The sequence below is a fragment of the Pinus tabuliformis genome, chromosome 5_2 (assembly GCF_031772625.1).
Source record: "Pinus tabuliformis cultivar Carrire ecotype Pingquan chromosome 5_2, CPIR1, whole genome shotgun sequence".
Taxonomy (NCBI): domain Eukaryota; kingdom Viridiplantae; phylum Streptophyta; class Pinopsida; order Pinales; family Pinaceae; genus Pinus; species Pinus tabuliformis.
This window is the reverse complement of record NC_142306.1, coordinates 278,986,831-279,005,054: the sequence shown is the minus strand read 5'-3', so window position 1 is coordinate 279,005,054 and position 18,224 is coordinate 278,986,831. Positions and strand designations below refer to the sequence as shown.

At 40.0% G+C, this 18,224-nt stretch overlaps 1 protein-coding gene across 4 annotated transcripts in view; it reads right to left on the bottom strand.

The window, feature by feature from the left end:
* The window catches only part of LOC149158601 (uncharacterized), a 384,530-nt gene that overhangs the window by 221,178 nt on the left and 145,128 nt on the right, over nucleotides 1-18,224 (bottom strand). For all 4 annotated transcript variants that reach the window (XM_089436264.1, XM_089436265.1, XM_089436266.1 and 1 more), the window contains exon 2: nucleotides 15,420-15,492. In XM_089436264.1, coding sequence (XP_089292390.1) covers nucleotides 15,420-15,492 — 73 coding nt within the window. The remainder of the gene's footprint in view (nucleotides 1-15,419; nucleotides 15,493-18,224) is intronic.

Sequence of the window (18,224 nt, the reverse complement as noted above, 5' to 3'; positions counted from 1 at the left end):
CCGCCGCCCAGAGCTATCCGATCCGCCATTCAGATCTCTCAGATCCACCAGATAGGAGTTGTTGTGAAGGGTTCCTAAACCGAGGTATAATTTTCGCAGGACTTTTGGCCGCATTGACATTTTGAGGATTTGGCGACTGCAGTATTGATCAGGAAGGAGTAAAACTCCGTTAGGAGTTTTCAAAAAAAAAAAAGAGTCTAAGATCTTCCAGGGCGCTTATTGGTGATCTAGCCCATCAGAATCAGGACGACGAGCTGAGCACGGTGGTACCATTCAATTATTAGTGAAAATTTTTAGGCGGTCCCAATTTTTCATCAAGTTGGTGTATGGTAGAAACTAGAGCTCAAGCAATGGCCAATGAAAGAATGGACGAACTTGAAAAATCCGTCCAATCCATCAATAAGCAGCTTACCGGACTATGTCTCCAGGTCCAGCAATTAATCCCGAAGGACAAGGAGCAAGCCCAAGAGGAGGAGTATAATGACAATGAATACAATGAGGGTGAGTCTAGCCACTCTCCTCACGTCTGGCACACCCACCCACCACCCAGTCAGCGACCTCCCAAGTTGGATATGCATAAATTTGACGGTTCTCACCCGTCCGCATGGATAGCACAAATGGAGCAGTGTTTCAAACTGAATCATATCTTAGATGATGCGACTAAGCTTATGTTGGGGAGCATGTACTTGGACAATGAACGGTGGCAATGGTGGGAATGGCATCAACGTTGCAATGGACCTTTTAAGACTTGGACCCAATTTACCAAAGCTCTTCGAGACCGCTTTGAACAGGAGGACTCTTTTTTGGGTCGTCTTACTAAGCTCCGACAAACAGGTACAGTGGATGAATATATTACAGCTTTTGAAGCCTTAGCCTTCTGCACTTGGGGTCTCTCAAATGTGTTCTACACGGAATGTTTTATCAGTGGTCTTAAAGAAACCATCAAAGCTCAAGTCTTACTGCACCACCCTCCCACTTGGACAGAGGCTTGCAAGGTAGCCCGTAACGTGGAACGTGCATTAGCAACCCAATACAGTCGCCCAAATTTCCCCGCTAAAGGTCGTCCCCCACAGGCTCACAACACGACTCAAACACTTAAGGTCCAAAAGGTGTCACCTGCGGAAATGGGCGAAAGAAGGAAGCAAGGACTATGTTACTACTGTGATGAAAAATACTCCCCAGGTCATAAATGCAAGGAGCCCAAATTTTTTCAAATAAATGCCACTGACTACAGCTCAACATAGGAAGATCCACCACTTGAGGAACATGAGGCGCTAGAAGAAGACAACCCAAAGGAGAATGTCTCTGATGAACCAGTTATTTCGCTGCATGCGTTGGCAGGGATTTCTTCCCCTCAAACTCTCAAAACCAGGGGTTTTCTTAAACATCGCCCAGTAGTAGTCTTGATTGATAGTGGAAGTACCCATAATTTCATCCATAAAAAAATCGCAAAAGCAGTGCATTGTTTTGTACGAGCAGTTTCTAACTTCCAAGTCCAAATTGCGGATGGAGGCACAATGAAATGTGAAGGACGTTGTGAAAATGTCAAACTTCAAATGGGGGATTATCAGTTGAAAACCCACATGTTTGCCATACACATGGGGGGTTGCGACATTGTCCTCGGCGCTAAATGGCTCCGCACTCTTGGGCCAATCACAATGGATTTTCAGGAGTTATATATGAGTTTTAAGCAGAACAACTACACACATACCCTCCGTGGACTCCAGGCGGGAGCCCCCTCTATCATCAGCTTGCATCGAATGGAAAAGTTGTTAAAAAAGGGCAATCATGGAGTGGTAGCTCAATTTAATGCCATCCAGGTCGTCGAAACCAAGTCTCTACCAATTCATCCTGAGATGCAACAAATTTTAAATAACCATCTGCCGGTCTTTGACAAGCCTCATGAGCTTCCACCCTCGCGAGGGGAAGATGATCATAGCATCACCTTGGTTCCAGGGGCCCAACCCCCAAATGTGCGGCCATACAGATATCCGTTCACCCAAAAGAATGAAATAGAAAAAATCATCAAGGAACTTTTGGAAGCAGGTGTCATTCGTCCCAGCATTAGTCCTTATTCATCCCCAGTGGTCATGGTGCTCAAGAAAGATGGGGAGTGGCAGATGTGTCCCGACTTCAGGGCCCTCAATAAGTTGACAGTCAAAGATAAATTTCCCATTCCGGTGGTTGACGATTTGCTAGACGAACTCAATGGGGCTCAATTCTTCACTAAGCTGGATCTTCGCTCAGGCTACCACCAAATTCGCATGAAGGAAGTCGACATTCCCAAGACTGCTTTCCGAACTCATGAAGGACATTATGAGTTCCTGGTCATGCCATTTGGTCTTTGTAATGCCCCCTCTACTTTTCAGAGTCTTATGAATCACATTCTCAAACCCTATCTCAGGAAATTTGTCCTTGTCTTCTTCGATGACATCCTCATCTATAGTGGCACTTGGACTACACATCTTCAGCATGTAGATCTACTTTTACACCTGCTCCGCAAGCATAAATTATTTGTCAAGATGTCCAAGTGTTCGTTTGGCATGGAAGAAGTTGAGTATTTGGGCCACATTGTGGGGCGTGAAGGTGTCAAGGTGGACCCCAAAAAGATCCAGGCAATGCAAGAATGGCCTCAACCTAAGACCTTGAAGAGCTTGAGAGGATTTTTGGGTCTCATAGGCTATTATCGTAAATTTGTCCGCAACTATGGCCGCATAGCGAAGCCCCTCACTCAACTCCTAAAGAAAAATTCCTTCTTCTGGAATGAGGAAGCACAACAGGCATTTACCGCTCTCAAAAACGCCATGTGTTCCACTCCAGTCTTAGCACTACCTGACTTCACCAAATCCTTTGTCATTGAATGTGATGCTTCGGGGACCGGTATTGGGGCGGTCTTAATGCAGGAAGGGCGACCTTTGGCCTTCACAAGCCAACAACTAAGTGGGAGGAATCTGGGCCAATCTACCTACGAAAAAGAAATGATGGCCATCTTACATGCAGTCGAGACCTGGCGACCTTACTTATTGGGGCGATGTTTCCAAATCCGCACAGATCATCACAGTCTTAAATATTTTTTGGAGCAACGCCTATCCTCCCCACAACAAAATAAATGGCTCGCCAAAATGCTGGGATATGATTATGAGATCATTTACAAGAAAGGGAAAGAAAATAGTGTAGCAGATGCATTATCTCGCCAATTTGAGGAAGAAAGTACTCTGCTAGCAATTTCCCTCCCCATTCCAGAATGGATTGAAGAGGCTCGCAAGGAATGGTTTTCACACCCCGGGCTATCCCAACTCATTTCTCAATTGCAGGTAGATCCAAATTCCACCAAGGGCTACTCGTGGCAGGATGATATTCTTCGCTACAAGGACAGAGTCGTAATATCCCCAACATCCACACTCAAAGGTCGCATTTTGGCAGAATTGCACTCATCGCCCATTGCAGGACATTCAGGCTTTCAGAAGACGTATGCTCGCACCAGAAGATAATTTTTTTGGACAGGCATGAAAAAGGACATCCTTACTTTTGTAGCAGAATGCGATGTCTGTCAACACCACAAAGGGGAAACCGTCAACACTCCAGGCACATTACAACCATTGCCCATTCCGACGTCAATTTGGACGGAAGTTTCTATGGATTTCATTACAGGTCTTCCAAAGTCCGGGAACAAGTCAGTCATCATGGTGGTTGTGGACCGACTATCGAAGTATGCTCATTTCTACGCCCTACCCCACCCATTTACACCAACTTTGGTCGCTCAATATTTCATGGATCAGACTTTCAAATTGCATGGCATGCCCACTTCTATTGTGTCTGATCGCGACCCGATCTTCACCAGTAATTTTTGGCAGGAACTCTTCAGGTACAAGGCACTCAACTAAAACTCAGTACTTCCTATCATCCGCAAACGGATGGTCAAACTGAAGCCGTCAACAAATGTCTAGAAACCTACCTTAGGTGTTTCACTTCAGAAAAGCAACACCTTTGGGTACAGTGGTTACCTCTGGCTAAATGGTGGTATAACACCAACTATCATGCCACCACCAAAATGACTCCCTATGAAGCAGTATATGGTCAACTTCCGCCTTCCCCTACCTCTTATCTCAAAGGGTGCTCCAAAGTACAAGCAGTGGATCAACTCCTACAACACCGCGCAACCATGCTCGCCCATCTTAGAGAGAATCTTCATCAAGCTCAGAACTGCATGAAGCAACAGGTAGACCAGCATCGCTCAGAGCGCCAATTTCAAAAAGGGGATCAGGTCTTTTTGAGGCTACAACCATATAAGCAAACATCACTCAAAGACAAGGGTTGTCAGAAGCTATCTCCAAAATTCTACGCACCATACCAAGTACTTCAGTGCATTGGAGAAGTGGCTTACAAGTTGGCTTTGCCACCTACTGCAAAAATCCATCTAGTTTTCCATGTATCGTGCCTCAAGAAATTGATCGGGAACAATTGTCGAGTTCAAACCAGTCTACCTGAATTGGACGAAGAAGGGTCAATCTGGCTTCAACCCGAACAGGTTCTAGACACAAGAGACAAACACCAGCGCGGCCGCATGATTAAGGAAGTCCTCGTCAAATGGAAAGACACCTCTCCGGAAGATGCAACTTGGGAACCAGCCACTATTCTTCAGCAGTTTCCGCAGGTTCAGCCTTGAGGACAAGGCTAGTCTTAAGGGGGAGGCCATGTTAGGGTCCCAACCTAACCCCCTTATTTATGTCATGGGATCACGTCATAGTCAAGAGTCAATAAAGCCCATATTAATATTTGTAAGTGGTTAACCCACAATTAATGATGGGACCACAGTTAGTTGCAAATGGGTCGTAGTATTAGATAGATGGTATTAATAAAACCCACGGTATTGGCCCGTGGTATTGCATGTATGAGTCATATATAAAGGATAGAGACTCCCTGCGAGGAGTATCGTGTCTTATTTGTAATCCAGCTCTGCTCTATCGGAGGTTGCCCCCTCGAAGAGGCAAGTGAACATTACTCTTTGAATAATAAAATCATTACTATTCTGTGTTGTGGGTATCTTTTCTTCGCATATTCTGTATTGGGTATCATTTTGCAGGATTAAGAGCATAACAGTGTTTCTCCCCTCCTTTGCCTTGCTTTTATAACTTTACATTGAGTTGAATCCCTAACACTAATCTCCAAAGTGATTGACGACCAAGATTAGATCTCGCCTCACTTGAGATTGACAATTGAGATTAAAACATAAGCACTAAAGTAAATTACTTTTATTTTCTAAGGTTTCTTTAGCGACTCTGTTGTGGTATTTTCATTGATATTCTTCATCTTATATTTTCAATTTAGCCTAACTACCCAAGCTTTATATCTAGCAACAAGATGGAGCTACCTCCATGGTTAGCACCATGGTATGATCGGGTTGACTTCTCAGATATGAAGATTTTTCTCCATGATTATAAAATTAGATCACATGATAGACCTATGTTTCATGGTTATGGGGATTCAGTTGTAAATCACCTCTCTGCTTATATCAAACATTTTAAGAAAAACGACTTCCTCTATGAGGATGCCATGATGTGTCAATTAACTATAAGTTTGGAAGGATTTGCAATGGTTTGGTACAAAAGCCTTTGCAAAGGCATGTTTCCATCCTTTGCAAAAAAAATTTAGGCTTTCTGTGCAAGATGTGATCGAGATTCAAAGAGTTTGCTTCCCATTATCCAAGAAATAGATAGACTATATTTGGAACAAATAACTATAGGGGAGGGCGCTAGTCTTTTTGGGGAAGTCAATAAAGAAGATCACCAAGAATAGGCTCGACCTTCATCCCCTTCTCATGAACCTTTATTGCATGACCTTGAGAACAATGATAAAAAAAATCTTATTGAATAAGGAAATCAAAAGAGTGAGTACATTCATCACAAGATTGAAGAAAATCAACAAAACCTTGTAGTATAATTGTATATGTGTCCTCAAGAAGACAAGCGTAATGAAGAATCCCATCTTATTGAAGAAGACCAAGTGGCAGAATTAAAAGAAGAATCTCGTTGTTTCATCAACAACCAGGAAATGATTAAAACACAAGAATATGATGAGAGCCTCGATATCAAGAAAATTTAGAACCCATCCACCCTCCTCTGGATGAAAGCACAAGTTCAATAAGCTATACTCCTTTCCAAGCACTTATCTTCATGACACATCTCTTAGTGATTTGATGGATTATTAGAGTTATTGAGCACTCTATTTCTATCTACTCCTGACAACACAGTTAAAACCAGTAAAGCCACTCTTGTTGATATTAAAATATGTCTACAACATGCACAGGAGAAGATTGAGTTTCTCCAACCTGGGTCACAGGTACAACAAGATGAGCTACAACAGAAGAGTCATCATTCTGAGCTGCTCTTTGTTCAAAGCAATGCTTTATTTGAAATTGACTCCCATTAGCAACCAAAGATTGATCAGATCAATGAGGTCTTTCAGGAGCAGATTTGCATTAAGACGCAAAGGTTCAAGTTGCACTTCCCAAGCCCATCATCGAACCTTGGGAAGAAGTTATCAGCAACCAGAACAGAACTGATCTTGGATATGAAAAGGATGTGTCCTCTCACATTCCAGAGTATTCCAAACCAATCTAGTTTCATAGTGTTGGGTTTCTTCACGATGGTTCATCTTCACCTGCTCCACAATCACTAAGTCAGATTGTCAAATGACAACATTGTGATTAGGTTGGCCATGTGAAAGATCATTGTTTTGATCGTCACCCTTTTGAGCATTGTGGTAAACATACTCATCATTCAGACAGGTGTTCCAAAACCAAGATTCTTGCAAGAACGAAGACTCAACTTGGATGGATCACTTCTTGGCAATGGCCTTCAACAGCCAAGAAGATATATCAGTCATACTCAGAGTTCATTCTCGAGTATTGACATGTCTTACAGCGGTGATATCTTCATCTTCTCACCTTGTATCTAACAAGGGGGGGACTGATGGTCAGCTACTTGCTTCAAAGAAATATCAAGTGACCCTGAGCCACATCCTGAACCAAATCCAGATGCCAAATCCTAGAGCCAGAGTCAACCATAGTCAGCTTCAGTAGCATGCTCCATGAGCATATTTTGGTTGGTGGCCATCCTTAAACCACCATCAGTAGAAGAATTCGATTTATGCTACATCAATTTGTAGTCATCTTCAAACCATCATCAAGGAGCACTTCCACTTCGCAGAAGACTTCACCTTCTAGCTAGATTCGGAATTGTTCCAAGAACTGCTTTGAGCTTAGTTCCAACGTTCGTGGTCAACCTTAAACCACTACCAGTGGAATCATCGGGTTCTTATACCTCATTTGCTTTGTGGTCTTCCTTAAACCACCATTTCAAAGAACACATTCAACCATTGGTTTCCATGCACTTTTCGATTTCAACTCTCATGTTGGACTCACATACACCCCTTTAGATTAGGGGGGGATGTTGGACACCTAATCTATTAGGGTTGGTGTGGAGGAATTTCAACAGTCATTGAAGTCCAAGCGACCTCTTGGAAGATGAAAACCAAGGGTCATAAACTATGTAGTAATGTGCGCATCTTGTGAATAGAATGTAATCACATGAGTTTATCTAAATTTGCCGATCAAATTTGTGTGTGTTTAACAGAACCTTTCCAAGTATGAATGAAAGAGCCCCGGGAATGGGAAAGACATGAGAAGAGAAGAGCCAAAAGTGAGTAGTGTTGAAAAATGTGTAACTAGGTTCAGTCTTCATAAATATGAAATGTACTTTTGATTATTGTAAATCATAAAATGAAAGAAAATTACTATTATTATTTTTGGAGCATGGGTTTCATGCTCAAGATCTTTTATTTTATAGGTCAAGCACCCATTGAGTGCTTCTAGGACTGATCCTAGGTCAAGAAGTCAAAAGAGTCGTTGTCATAAGTTGAAGACCCCATCAAGCACATTGTAACTTGCAAAGAAAATTATTTTTGTCCTTAAAAGTGTCAAAATATCCTTCAAGACCAAGTCGACCTGGCAGCTCGCAAGCTGGCCTAATTTGAGGAGCAACGTCCACCTTGAGAAGCCTACATAAAGGAGGAAACTTGAGCTCCTTGGATCACATTCATCACTCAATCATTCAAGCGGAGGAGGAAGAAGGCAGAAAAGAAAGAAGAGGACGAAGGAGACTTATCTTTGGGCTATTTCTCCTTCACACGTGTGAAGGAAGGCTAGGGTTTTTGCACTTGATCTAGGGTTTTCTTCTACAGGTTTGATCTTGAATAAGGAAAGGAAAGAAGGTTAAGCAAAGGTCACAAGAAGACATCCTCAAGCTCCAAAAGAAAGAGAAAGCGAAGAGAAGGTCTGAAGAAGCCTTGGGAAGCTAAAAGAAGCTGACAGGTGTGGCAGTAGCAACTGCTGGAGGGCTGAAAATTTCAGGTCTGCAATGAAGGCCGAAATTCTACAGCTAGGAGTCAAAGTTGTGCTATTGGAAGAGATTTGACTGGGTTTGACTTGGACAAGGAAAGCACATCATCCGAAAAGGTTGGACTTGGTCTTGGAGGGTATTGGTCTTGGTCTAGAGGTCTTGGAATTCGTCAATTGAAGAATCTATAAGGAAGAGAAGAGATTTGTGGGTTTTCCTCTCAAGTGGAGAGGTTTTGGCCCTAGCTTGCAGCCTATATTTTGTGTTCTTATTCTTCTTGTTTTTGGTAGTTGTTTGATGATATACAAACATAATAATAAGTAAAGAAGCTAATAAATAAGAAAAAGTAAAAAGACATCACAAGCAATTATCAAGAAAAGAGAAATCACTCTAATCATTGCCCTATAGATTTCTCAACAAGTGATAGTGACCTTGTGAGGGGCCTTACCCAGAAGAGGAAGCTTGACAAATTGTGTTGATAAAAGCAAACCCCCTGACTTCGAAGGGGAGTGAGAGAGAGAACCACCCGAAGCTACATTAGCACCTGAGTAGCTAGTAGACACAAGATAGAGTATTAGAATAAAATTAAATCAAGGAGAAGAGACAGTGGATTCAAACCTGAGCAGAGAGGAGCCAAAGCAAAGTATATTACAAGAGCTAGCTCCGTGAACAATAGGAGGTTGTAAAAACAGCTTGCTTGGCAACCCTTCTCCAAGGCTTGCCCCGATTGTGGAAACCGACCCCCACCAGTAGCTAGGATTGGAAAAGCCTAGAGTGACTAGGGAAAACACTCCATCATGTCAACTTTTCTAGCCTAAAAACCAAAACATTAGGCTTGAATAGACAGAGACCAGGAATAGAAAGTCCTCTTCAAGCATCCGATTAAATGGCTGAGCAATCTTGAAACAGCTAAATATGGGTCTTGTGCAACGACCACATGGCCAGAGATGTTGCCCCATTCCTCGAATCTACAAAACTACCTTGTATTGAACACCGTCGACCAAGAGATAATCACACAAAGCATTAAGCCGCAATTTGATGTGTGACCCTCTAATGAACCATCAATTAAAACGTCTATAATTAGTGGCCTTAGTGAACAAATCGCGAAGGGGGACCAAGACTACACCGAGGATGCAAGGATCCAATGGCATTTGTTGGAAACCACCAAGTAATAACTAACACAACCAAACTGCAACATGTGTTGGGCATCAGACAGTGGATTAGGGATGGCGACAGCCTGCCTCCCACCTTTATACTTCTATATATATATATATACACACCCCAAAGACCATTGGACATCCCCAGGCTAGCATTCTACTTTCTTGTTGGACGTTTCCCTACTCTTGGACTAGTTTAACAATGATGATGGCTTGAGATCCCTGTGGAAGGGATGGTACACACTTCTAGATGATGGCATTATACCCTAGCCTTGCAATGTCACCCTCACGAGGCTTGGAGTGATGGTGTCGCTTGGTTGATGATGACAACTAATGAGGAAGGTTTTGCTTGATGAATAGGACACCTTGTTGATGAGTAGATCGCTTTTCACTGAGGAGCAATCTTTTTACCAATCCATGGCACATGTTGATGATCTTTACCATTAGAGGATGATATCACCCTTAGAAGATATTTTTCTTACACATATGGGCTAAATGGAGACCTTTTGTTATGTTTTATCATTGATATGAGTATCTTTTAGGTTGACTTCTGACCTACTTAACTTGTAATCATATAAATCGAGGGAAGTCGATTTGGAGAAGATCATTGGCACACTCATTTTTTACTCATCTAGATAGAGTGCCTACTAGTCTTCTTGTCTCTTGGATGCAATGGAACACTAAGGTAGCGAAACATCTTCGGGAGGATATTATTGCTTGGAGGGATTTTCTCTTGGATTGATGAAGTGATTCTGTGGTGGGTTGTGCTATTGTATTGCAAGTATCTTCTTCCATTTTGCAAATGTTGTAGAATTAGGATTTCTATGAGCGCTTAATCTTGATATATTGAGTTTTTATGGCTCCAACATCTTCTTTGCAAAATTTGTTACCAAGTATGCATCAAGGAAACTTGGTATAGCATTCCTTGACATTAAGGCTTAACTCTCCAATTGATTAAAAACCACTAGGGTTTAGATTCAAAGGTTCACTCTCTCTCCCTTAACTCGCTCCAACCAAGGTCTTCCACCATTGACCTCGCCCTTTCTTACTCCATATACCCAATATTGACAAAGGCACTAGTCTTTCGTGTGTCAATCTTTTAAATAAAAACATTTTCCATTTCTTTTATGTTTTATAAAGTAAATTAAAGTTTAAGTTACAACAAAATATGCCTTAAACAGCATAAAATACCTTGAACCTCCTACCCTTCAGGTTCGACTTTGCATGCTATAAATTGTGCTTATTATAAATCCTAATTTATAACAACAATCATTAAATGAGAGGCATCATGTGTTTGGGGTCTATTTGAGCATTTCCAGGACCATCTTGGTCCTCTAGACTTAGCCTTAGGTACTTTGAACTCCTTGCCTCATCGCACAAGAAGTCCTACCTTATTGAATATTATCCTAAGATGATTATTTAGCAAAATCCTTGGAGGATATTTAACCTGAGCATTCTTGGATTATTTAATCTCTGAGATCTATTGGGGAAGCCTACTTTTGGGGATAACATCCATCCATAGAACAACAAGGGAGCAACTACTATGATAAGAGTGATGGTCGCTACCAATGTTGCCCTTGATATAGAGTACTTAGAGAGGCTTTGCACTAAGGTGCTACAGCTTGTGGTAACACGACCAACTAGGAAGCTTCTTAAAAATTTTAGGTTGACCAACTTTGGTGGAAACAAAGGCTTCATAAAGCCTATGGGGGTTTGTGTTGCACCCCTATATATAAAGGAGAAATGTGGATTCTTACATAAATCTAAGGCCTTATATGCCAAATGGGTCATTAAAGCCATTGAGATCAAGCAAGCCTGCAAAAGCATGCTAAGACATTGTATCACCTTGAGGGCCCCTTGTGGTAACATGGCCTAAAGCAATCTAAGTTTCATGAACCTCCTAATCACTCCACCCCTATTAAAATCAGAGGGAATTTTAGGTATAGTGCAAATGGCAAGCTTGGGAGACCATCAAGCACAAGTTGGTCTAGAATGTTGAGATTGCAACAAGATGATGGAGCTTAGTGAAAAGAGTCGCCTTCACTAAGTGGGCCCACAGGCAAATTATGGCGCAAGTTCTATTTTTGATCACAGTGTGGATGATCACAGTGTGGGTGACCACAGTGTGAGTGATCACAGTGTGAGTGATCACAATGTGGGTGACCAAAGTGTGGGTGACCACAGTGTGGGTGATCAAAGTCTATTTTTAGACTGGCTGTCAAAAATAGAAAAGTCAAATATTATTGTCTCATAATAATATTTGGACTATAAACTTGATCTTATTCTCTTGGAGCACTTCAGTTTGAGCTACAGATGTGGCCCATGCAGCTGTCAGAAGGAAGTCGCTTTTCTTATGAGTCAGTTGAGTTGTTGCATGCATGACTTCACTTAGAACTCAATCAGTTGAGTTTGGTGGAGTTGATTGTGGAGTTGATGGAGTTGTGTTCAGTTTGACTTGGTTAAACTAGTTGTAGTTAGTCTAACTGCAAATAGACTAATGATGAGTTGTTAAACTAATTATTAACTCATAATACAACTATAGAATACATCAGTTAGCTCAGTTGCATGTCAGTGCATGTTCAGTTCAGCAAGGACAGGTGTTAGAGAATCAGACTACTATCAGTTGTGACTATAGTTGTGCATCAGATCTTGCACAATCAAGGGATTGAGTATGCCAATGAGTTTGCTCATGTATTTGCCCAGTTTGTAGCTTCTGCTCACGTCTCACACATTGTGAGTGATTCTTTGGAGGTGAAATACGAGTTTGGTAGACCATTCTCATTCATTCTTGAGCAGGTATTGAGCAGTGGAGGCAGGCAAGCAGTGGAATAGATTTGGAGATCAGATCTTAGCTGTATTGTGTGTAACAGGTGGAGCTGGTACTGGATTGCTTGTGATAAGCATTGTACTTTGTAATGTTACATGGTCTCAATCATTAATATACAGATAGTGTGGGGTTTTTAGCAAGATGCTTTCCCTGGGTTACATACTGTGTTAATGTGTGAATGCTCTTGATGTTTTATTGTTATTGATGCTGCTATATTGATGATCAACGTAGAGGAGCTTATGTATTGTGTATGTATTCCGCAATAGTACATGATCAGGATAATCTCTGTTGAATATGTGTTAAATTATTCAAAATTTCTACATAGAAGAGTAATTATCCAATAGTCGATCTTTTTTTTAATGATCATTTCTTAAGGTGGTCGATAGCGATGTTGTGGGACAATAAACCCTTTGCATATACCTCTTGGTTCTCAAATTTGAGGCTATACAACAATGACATTCAATTCCTCAAAAACTTGTACAACAATCAAAACAAAAATTGGAAGAATTAGGAAACTCTAAAAGGAGAGTTCAATCTTTTCTTGACTGATCAAATTATCCTAGATAAGGTATAGAATTTAATTCTAGACAACCTTCTTCTAAAGTTGGATCTCTCAAGACCCCAAACCTAGAGGAAGGATTGGAGGTGCAACCAAAAAAAAGGGTTCAATAAATATAAGTTCAGTGATGGGTACCATTGGTCATGTTCTAGGTCAAGGTTGTTGCCACACTAAAAAAGTTCCAAAGGGTTAAATCGAAAGAGAAAACACAATAGTATCAACTAAATTTTATCTTCTCTAGAAGATGTGCCCTAAAGCTAAAATAACCTACTTTTCTTATTCTTTGATTCATGAAATGTTGATTTTTCTAGCTTCATAAGGTCTTATGTATAAGCTGTTGCATTGCATGCAGGAAAAGAAGTCCTCTTTAGGTAATTGTTCGAGAGGACCAGTTAATATGGTCTCCTTCCTAAGTTTTAACTTAGGAAAAGTACATTGATTAATTATTTGATTAATGTAGACTTTGGGCTAATGTTTTTCTAAGGATAAATAATTAATTATTTAAGTGACTTAGATCTAATCTCCATCGTTGATCAAAGAAAACTAGGATTTAATCCTAGCCCTCAATCACTTTGGAGATTAGGGATTTGGCCTATGGAGAATTATAAAAGCAGCCTAAGGGAGAGGATGAAGACACAACACGAGAAATCTAGAGAGAGATTTTCTGAAGAATTTGCATAAGTCATAGTGCAGATTTGGTGAGTTAGAGATTCACGGATTGAAGAAATCAGAAAAGTGTGCTGCTGGGAGTTTGACTCGGCACAATTTTATAGGTGGAGCATACAAGAGGAGGGCCGAGATTCGCTTGAGGATGAGGCTGAGGTGTGCCACAAGCTTGGAGAGTGCGAGAAGGTCAAAGCCAAGTTTGTGGAATGGTGTTGTATGTTTGGGGAGGCCAAGAAGGTTGAGGCCGCACTATTGGAGGAGACAAGCAGCTTCAAGAGAGCCTAACTTGTGAAAGACAGCCAGCAAAGTGCAGGATGAATTTCTAGGGGCTGATTTTGCCAAGTTTCATTAGTTGTATTTTCTATGTATTTTCAGAGGGTGATTTTCCCTGGGAAGAGAACCCGTAATTTCTCTAAGAAAATTTAATGAAGAGAGATTAAAGGGATAAAATAATTGTTGTTCCTGTCTGATTTTTCCTGGGTTATTTTCTGAATATTTTTCACTGCTATTTGCTGAGTTAAAGTGCCAGAGAATTTTCGGTTTGTAGTTTTCAAATTTTATATACTGCAAAAAAAATTCTATACTCGGTAAAAAAATTTCTAAGGGTAAAATAACTGCATGAGACATTAAATTTGAAACTGGCATTTTAAAAATTAACAAGGAGGCCTATCTGTTGGCCATTGTCTGAAATACTTAGTGTTCACCCAGCATAAATGTCCATTATATGGCAAGAATAAATACCTAAAGCATTTGTTTTGGTATTGTAAATATGCCCATTTTGCCTATAAATGGACTTGCAAGCTGTGTCATCATATCCTCTTAGAATTACTTATAAATCAACACTTCTAGGACATTCTCTCCCTTGGGTTGTGGAATTTCACACAATATGGCAATTGAATAGAATTGATATTTTATAACATCTCTAGAAAACAAAAAATGAATGTCTTTCCACAGATGCAGAAAACAACTCAAATTTTACATGGCAAAATGGCTCTCTAATATGTGTCCATATTAAATATTCAAATGCTGTGAGGAAGATGGAAATGGAAGTTGCATATCTTATTTGACTAATGCATGGTGTACCAAGAGTAGAGTGCCTGCTGAAGGGCACTCCCCTCCTCATTCTACATACTCGAGCTTCATGTGGCAAACAGTCACAACATGAGATGAGCCAAGTGATGAGAGAGTGTCAAGAAACGCAAAGGAGTTGGCACTTTGCGAAGACCCTAGAGGACCCACAATTTGGTAACCTTCCGATTGCTCTATTGGCCATATCTGAATCAAAGTTTTTCGAAGACACCATGCAGTGCAAGAACAGATGGAACCTACAACTGAGTGATGGGAGCCTTCACCAATGGGCAAAGACCCACCTCTTGCAATGGGTTTGGTTCCAACCGCAGCTTGATCTTCTCATTATCTCTAGCTGGTTTGCATGTCTTCTGTTAATTGATTTCTACACCATGTTATGTGGACTTGAATGGCTCTTTAATTTTAATGAGTCAATGACTTTCATGGCAGCTTTTGATAGGCTAGGGTGATTTTTCCTCGCAGCCTTAGCTCATGGTGGTTGTTTTTACAGCACTTTTTGTATTAAATGCATGTTTTTTCACTTGCGTATGATAAGATTTATCAAAAAAATCATCCAAAAATCAAAAACCTAAAACCATACATATGGTCAACATTCTATAATAACTCTGAAGTATGTCACTATATCTTAAACATGAAAACAACCTTCATACTTGTGTTCAGAAAAAATTGCGTACATAGGAAAGCAAAAAGGAAGTGACTTTACTTAGCAATGACAAGCACAATACCTGTCTCACTAATTGTGGCAACTCATGTACCATAGTTGGAATTTGGTTATATACAACTGCAGAATCAATTGACCTGCATTTATAAAACTGTGACATCAACTATCTAACAATCCAAGAAGTTATCTCGATAGGAAAACGAATCAACATAAATTCTCCTAATATTATAAGATTACCACTAAATCAAAGTAGCAAATAAAAGTGTGAATGGTCAAATAAGTCCTACGAAACTCCAATGTTGTCTACTCAAGTATACTCAAAACTCTCAACTTCATAACCAAATCATACATTCAAACACATCCACAACAAAAAAACGGTTAAACATTTAGAAGAAAAGCCGAAGGAGAAAACCTTCTAAATATGTTTCATCTTTTCCTTCTATAAATATATAATCGAAGTCGCCAGGTTCATATTCAAATTTAAAAGAAATGCTTGGAAGTTGGAACCTCAGTCTGTAGCAAAAAAAAGAAAAAAACATAACTTGGAAAATCTAATTACAATCCCTTTTCTTCCAAACAAATTGACTCATATGCCGCAAAATTAGAGAAGATGCCATATACAATTGTTAGCCTTGTTGTCTGTTCCAGCCCAGAACAGAGATGGCTACATGGTTGTTCCAAAATATTCACTTCAAAAACATGAAAATATTTTCTAACGTCAAAATGAATATAATTTGGGTTCAAGCCTGTTATGTTAAGTCTCCATTAGTGTTATGAATAAAATATAGATGTAGATAATATAAATATAAATAATAATAGCGCATCATAAATAATGATTAATTAGTAATTAGTTAATGAAGAGGTATGTCCCTAAGGACATGACCGTTCATAAAGGGACACCTTCCTGGGGTATATAATCAGGCTCTCACTCTCATTTGTAACATCACATTCTCATTCATATATTTTAATATATATTATTTTATCTTCAATGGAGATCTGCATATTCCAAGTCTTCTGGAATGTTTAACCTGCTATAACAAACTTTGTTCGTTACAATTAGTTAGTTCTTGAAGAAAATATTCTGAGTGTACTCTCAATAAATTAAAAATTTGCATAGAAGTTTACACTCTTTTTCAAACATGCTAAAGTACAACCCAAGAAGAAAACACTGCAATTAAAAACAAAATGGCTAGAAATGACAACATCTCTCTTCGTTTCCAGTGCTTCATCACTCAAGCTCCATGTGTCTTGGAGTGGACCAAACAATGAATGCATAACAAACGTCAGTTCATTTTTCTCAGCTGGTAAAGGTTGCAAAGGAAATTTTAATTTTACTGTACCATGATGGTTGTGAAAATTATATGTGGCTGGATATTGTCAATGATCTCTTGACAAATGTGTACAAAGAATAGGCATTTTGTATGCTAACAGTACATATCTTTTTAATAATCAAAAGCAGTGGAAACGTTTTGGGGATTAAAACATCATATTCCAACAGTAATTGATCTCCAGTGAAATTCACCAAAACTGATACTGAAGTCGAGCAAATCTTGTCACCATATTAACAAAAGATTATGTTCCACGTTCCACAAAATTTCAGGGACCCTGAAATCCCCTTTGACATCCATATTCCAATCAGCAATTACACAATGTAAAATATTATAGAAGCTTCAAAAATATCAAGAACAATAAAGTTGTCTGTATGCATACTAATCACAAATTTATACAATTAATGCAGCAATATCGATTATCCAATTGCACAATTTGGAAATCATTACTCAAAATAGGAGAATCACTGTATCTCTTATTATACAATCATCAATGTCTAAATAAAAAATAAAACACAACTACACATCATAGAATTATTAACTACTTCCAGCACATCCAAATACTGAATTCCGAGTTAAAGATAACAATCCTTGCAGGCAAGTTGATGATCATGATTGCAGTTGGAAAGACCCCATGGCATGCTTTAGTCAGGCACTGTGCGCTGTCAAGCCAACATATTCAAGGCATCAGGGCCTGGTTCAATCTTTGCAAAATCCCTGGGAAATGCAAAGGCCTTCAAAAGATCGAGCACACCAATGATTAAAGAACCCTGGGGTGATCGGCAATCAGTTGTACACTAAAACAGTTCTTCATACAGAATTCGAGCATCCTGGATTTGGCATACATGCGCATCTGGACCTCTCCATCCGCCTAGAGTCAACTCAGTCTATTACCAGGGTATCTTTGGATGAGGTTTGCCAGTAAAGGCTTCTTCTGCTAGGGAGATCCTTGGAATAAGGCACAAGACATATGGCATACATGCAGAGATTTAAATGAAGCTCAACAATTCAATGAAGCTGACAAAGCAACCCTTCTACAATTGTGCAAAACGATCCCTGACTGTCATTGCTTCAAAGTCAATATTCAATATGTGGGGCCATATTACAGGAAATTGCAGACAGACATGGGAAGTCTTTCAATTATGACACCAAGGATTTGTACAATACATTGAGACATGAGAACCATGCTACTCCACACTTCAATGGGAAGAGGAGAATTGATGACTTTGAGGAGAGGTGGCAAACTTGATGCTAAACTCTTTCACATGTGTGGAGGTCATTCAAAGATAAAATTTTGGGTTAGTTGGTGCTCCATCAAGGTCCGGTGGTTAAAGAAAGACTCAATAAAGAAAACATCTCTGATTCACTTTGTGCTATCTGTTGAAAAGAATAATTAATGGGGCGTCTCTTTCGATGGTGTCCAAATTGGTAACATATTCTGGGCAGCATTTCGAGCAAAATACAGTTACTTATTCATAGCCTCCTAGTTCAGAGAGGAGCCCACCTGGTGAATGCTTGGATGATCAGGGATTGTTGCAAAG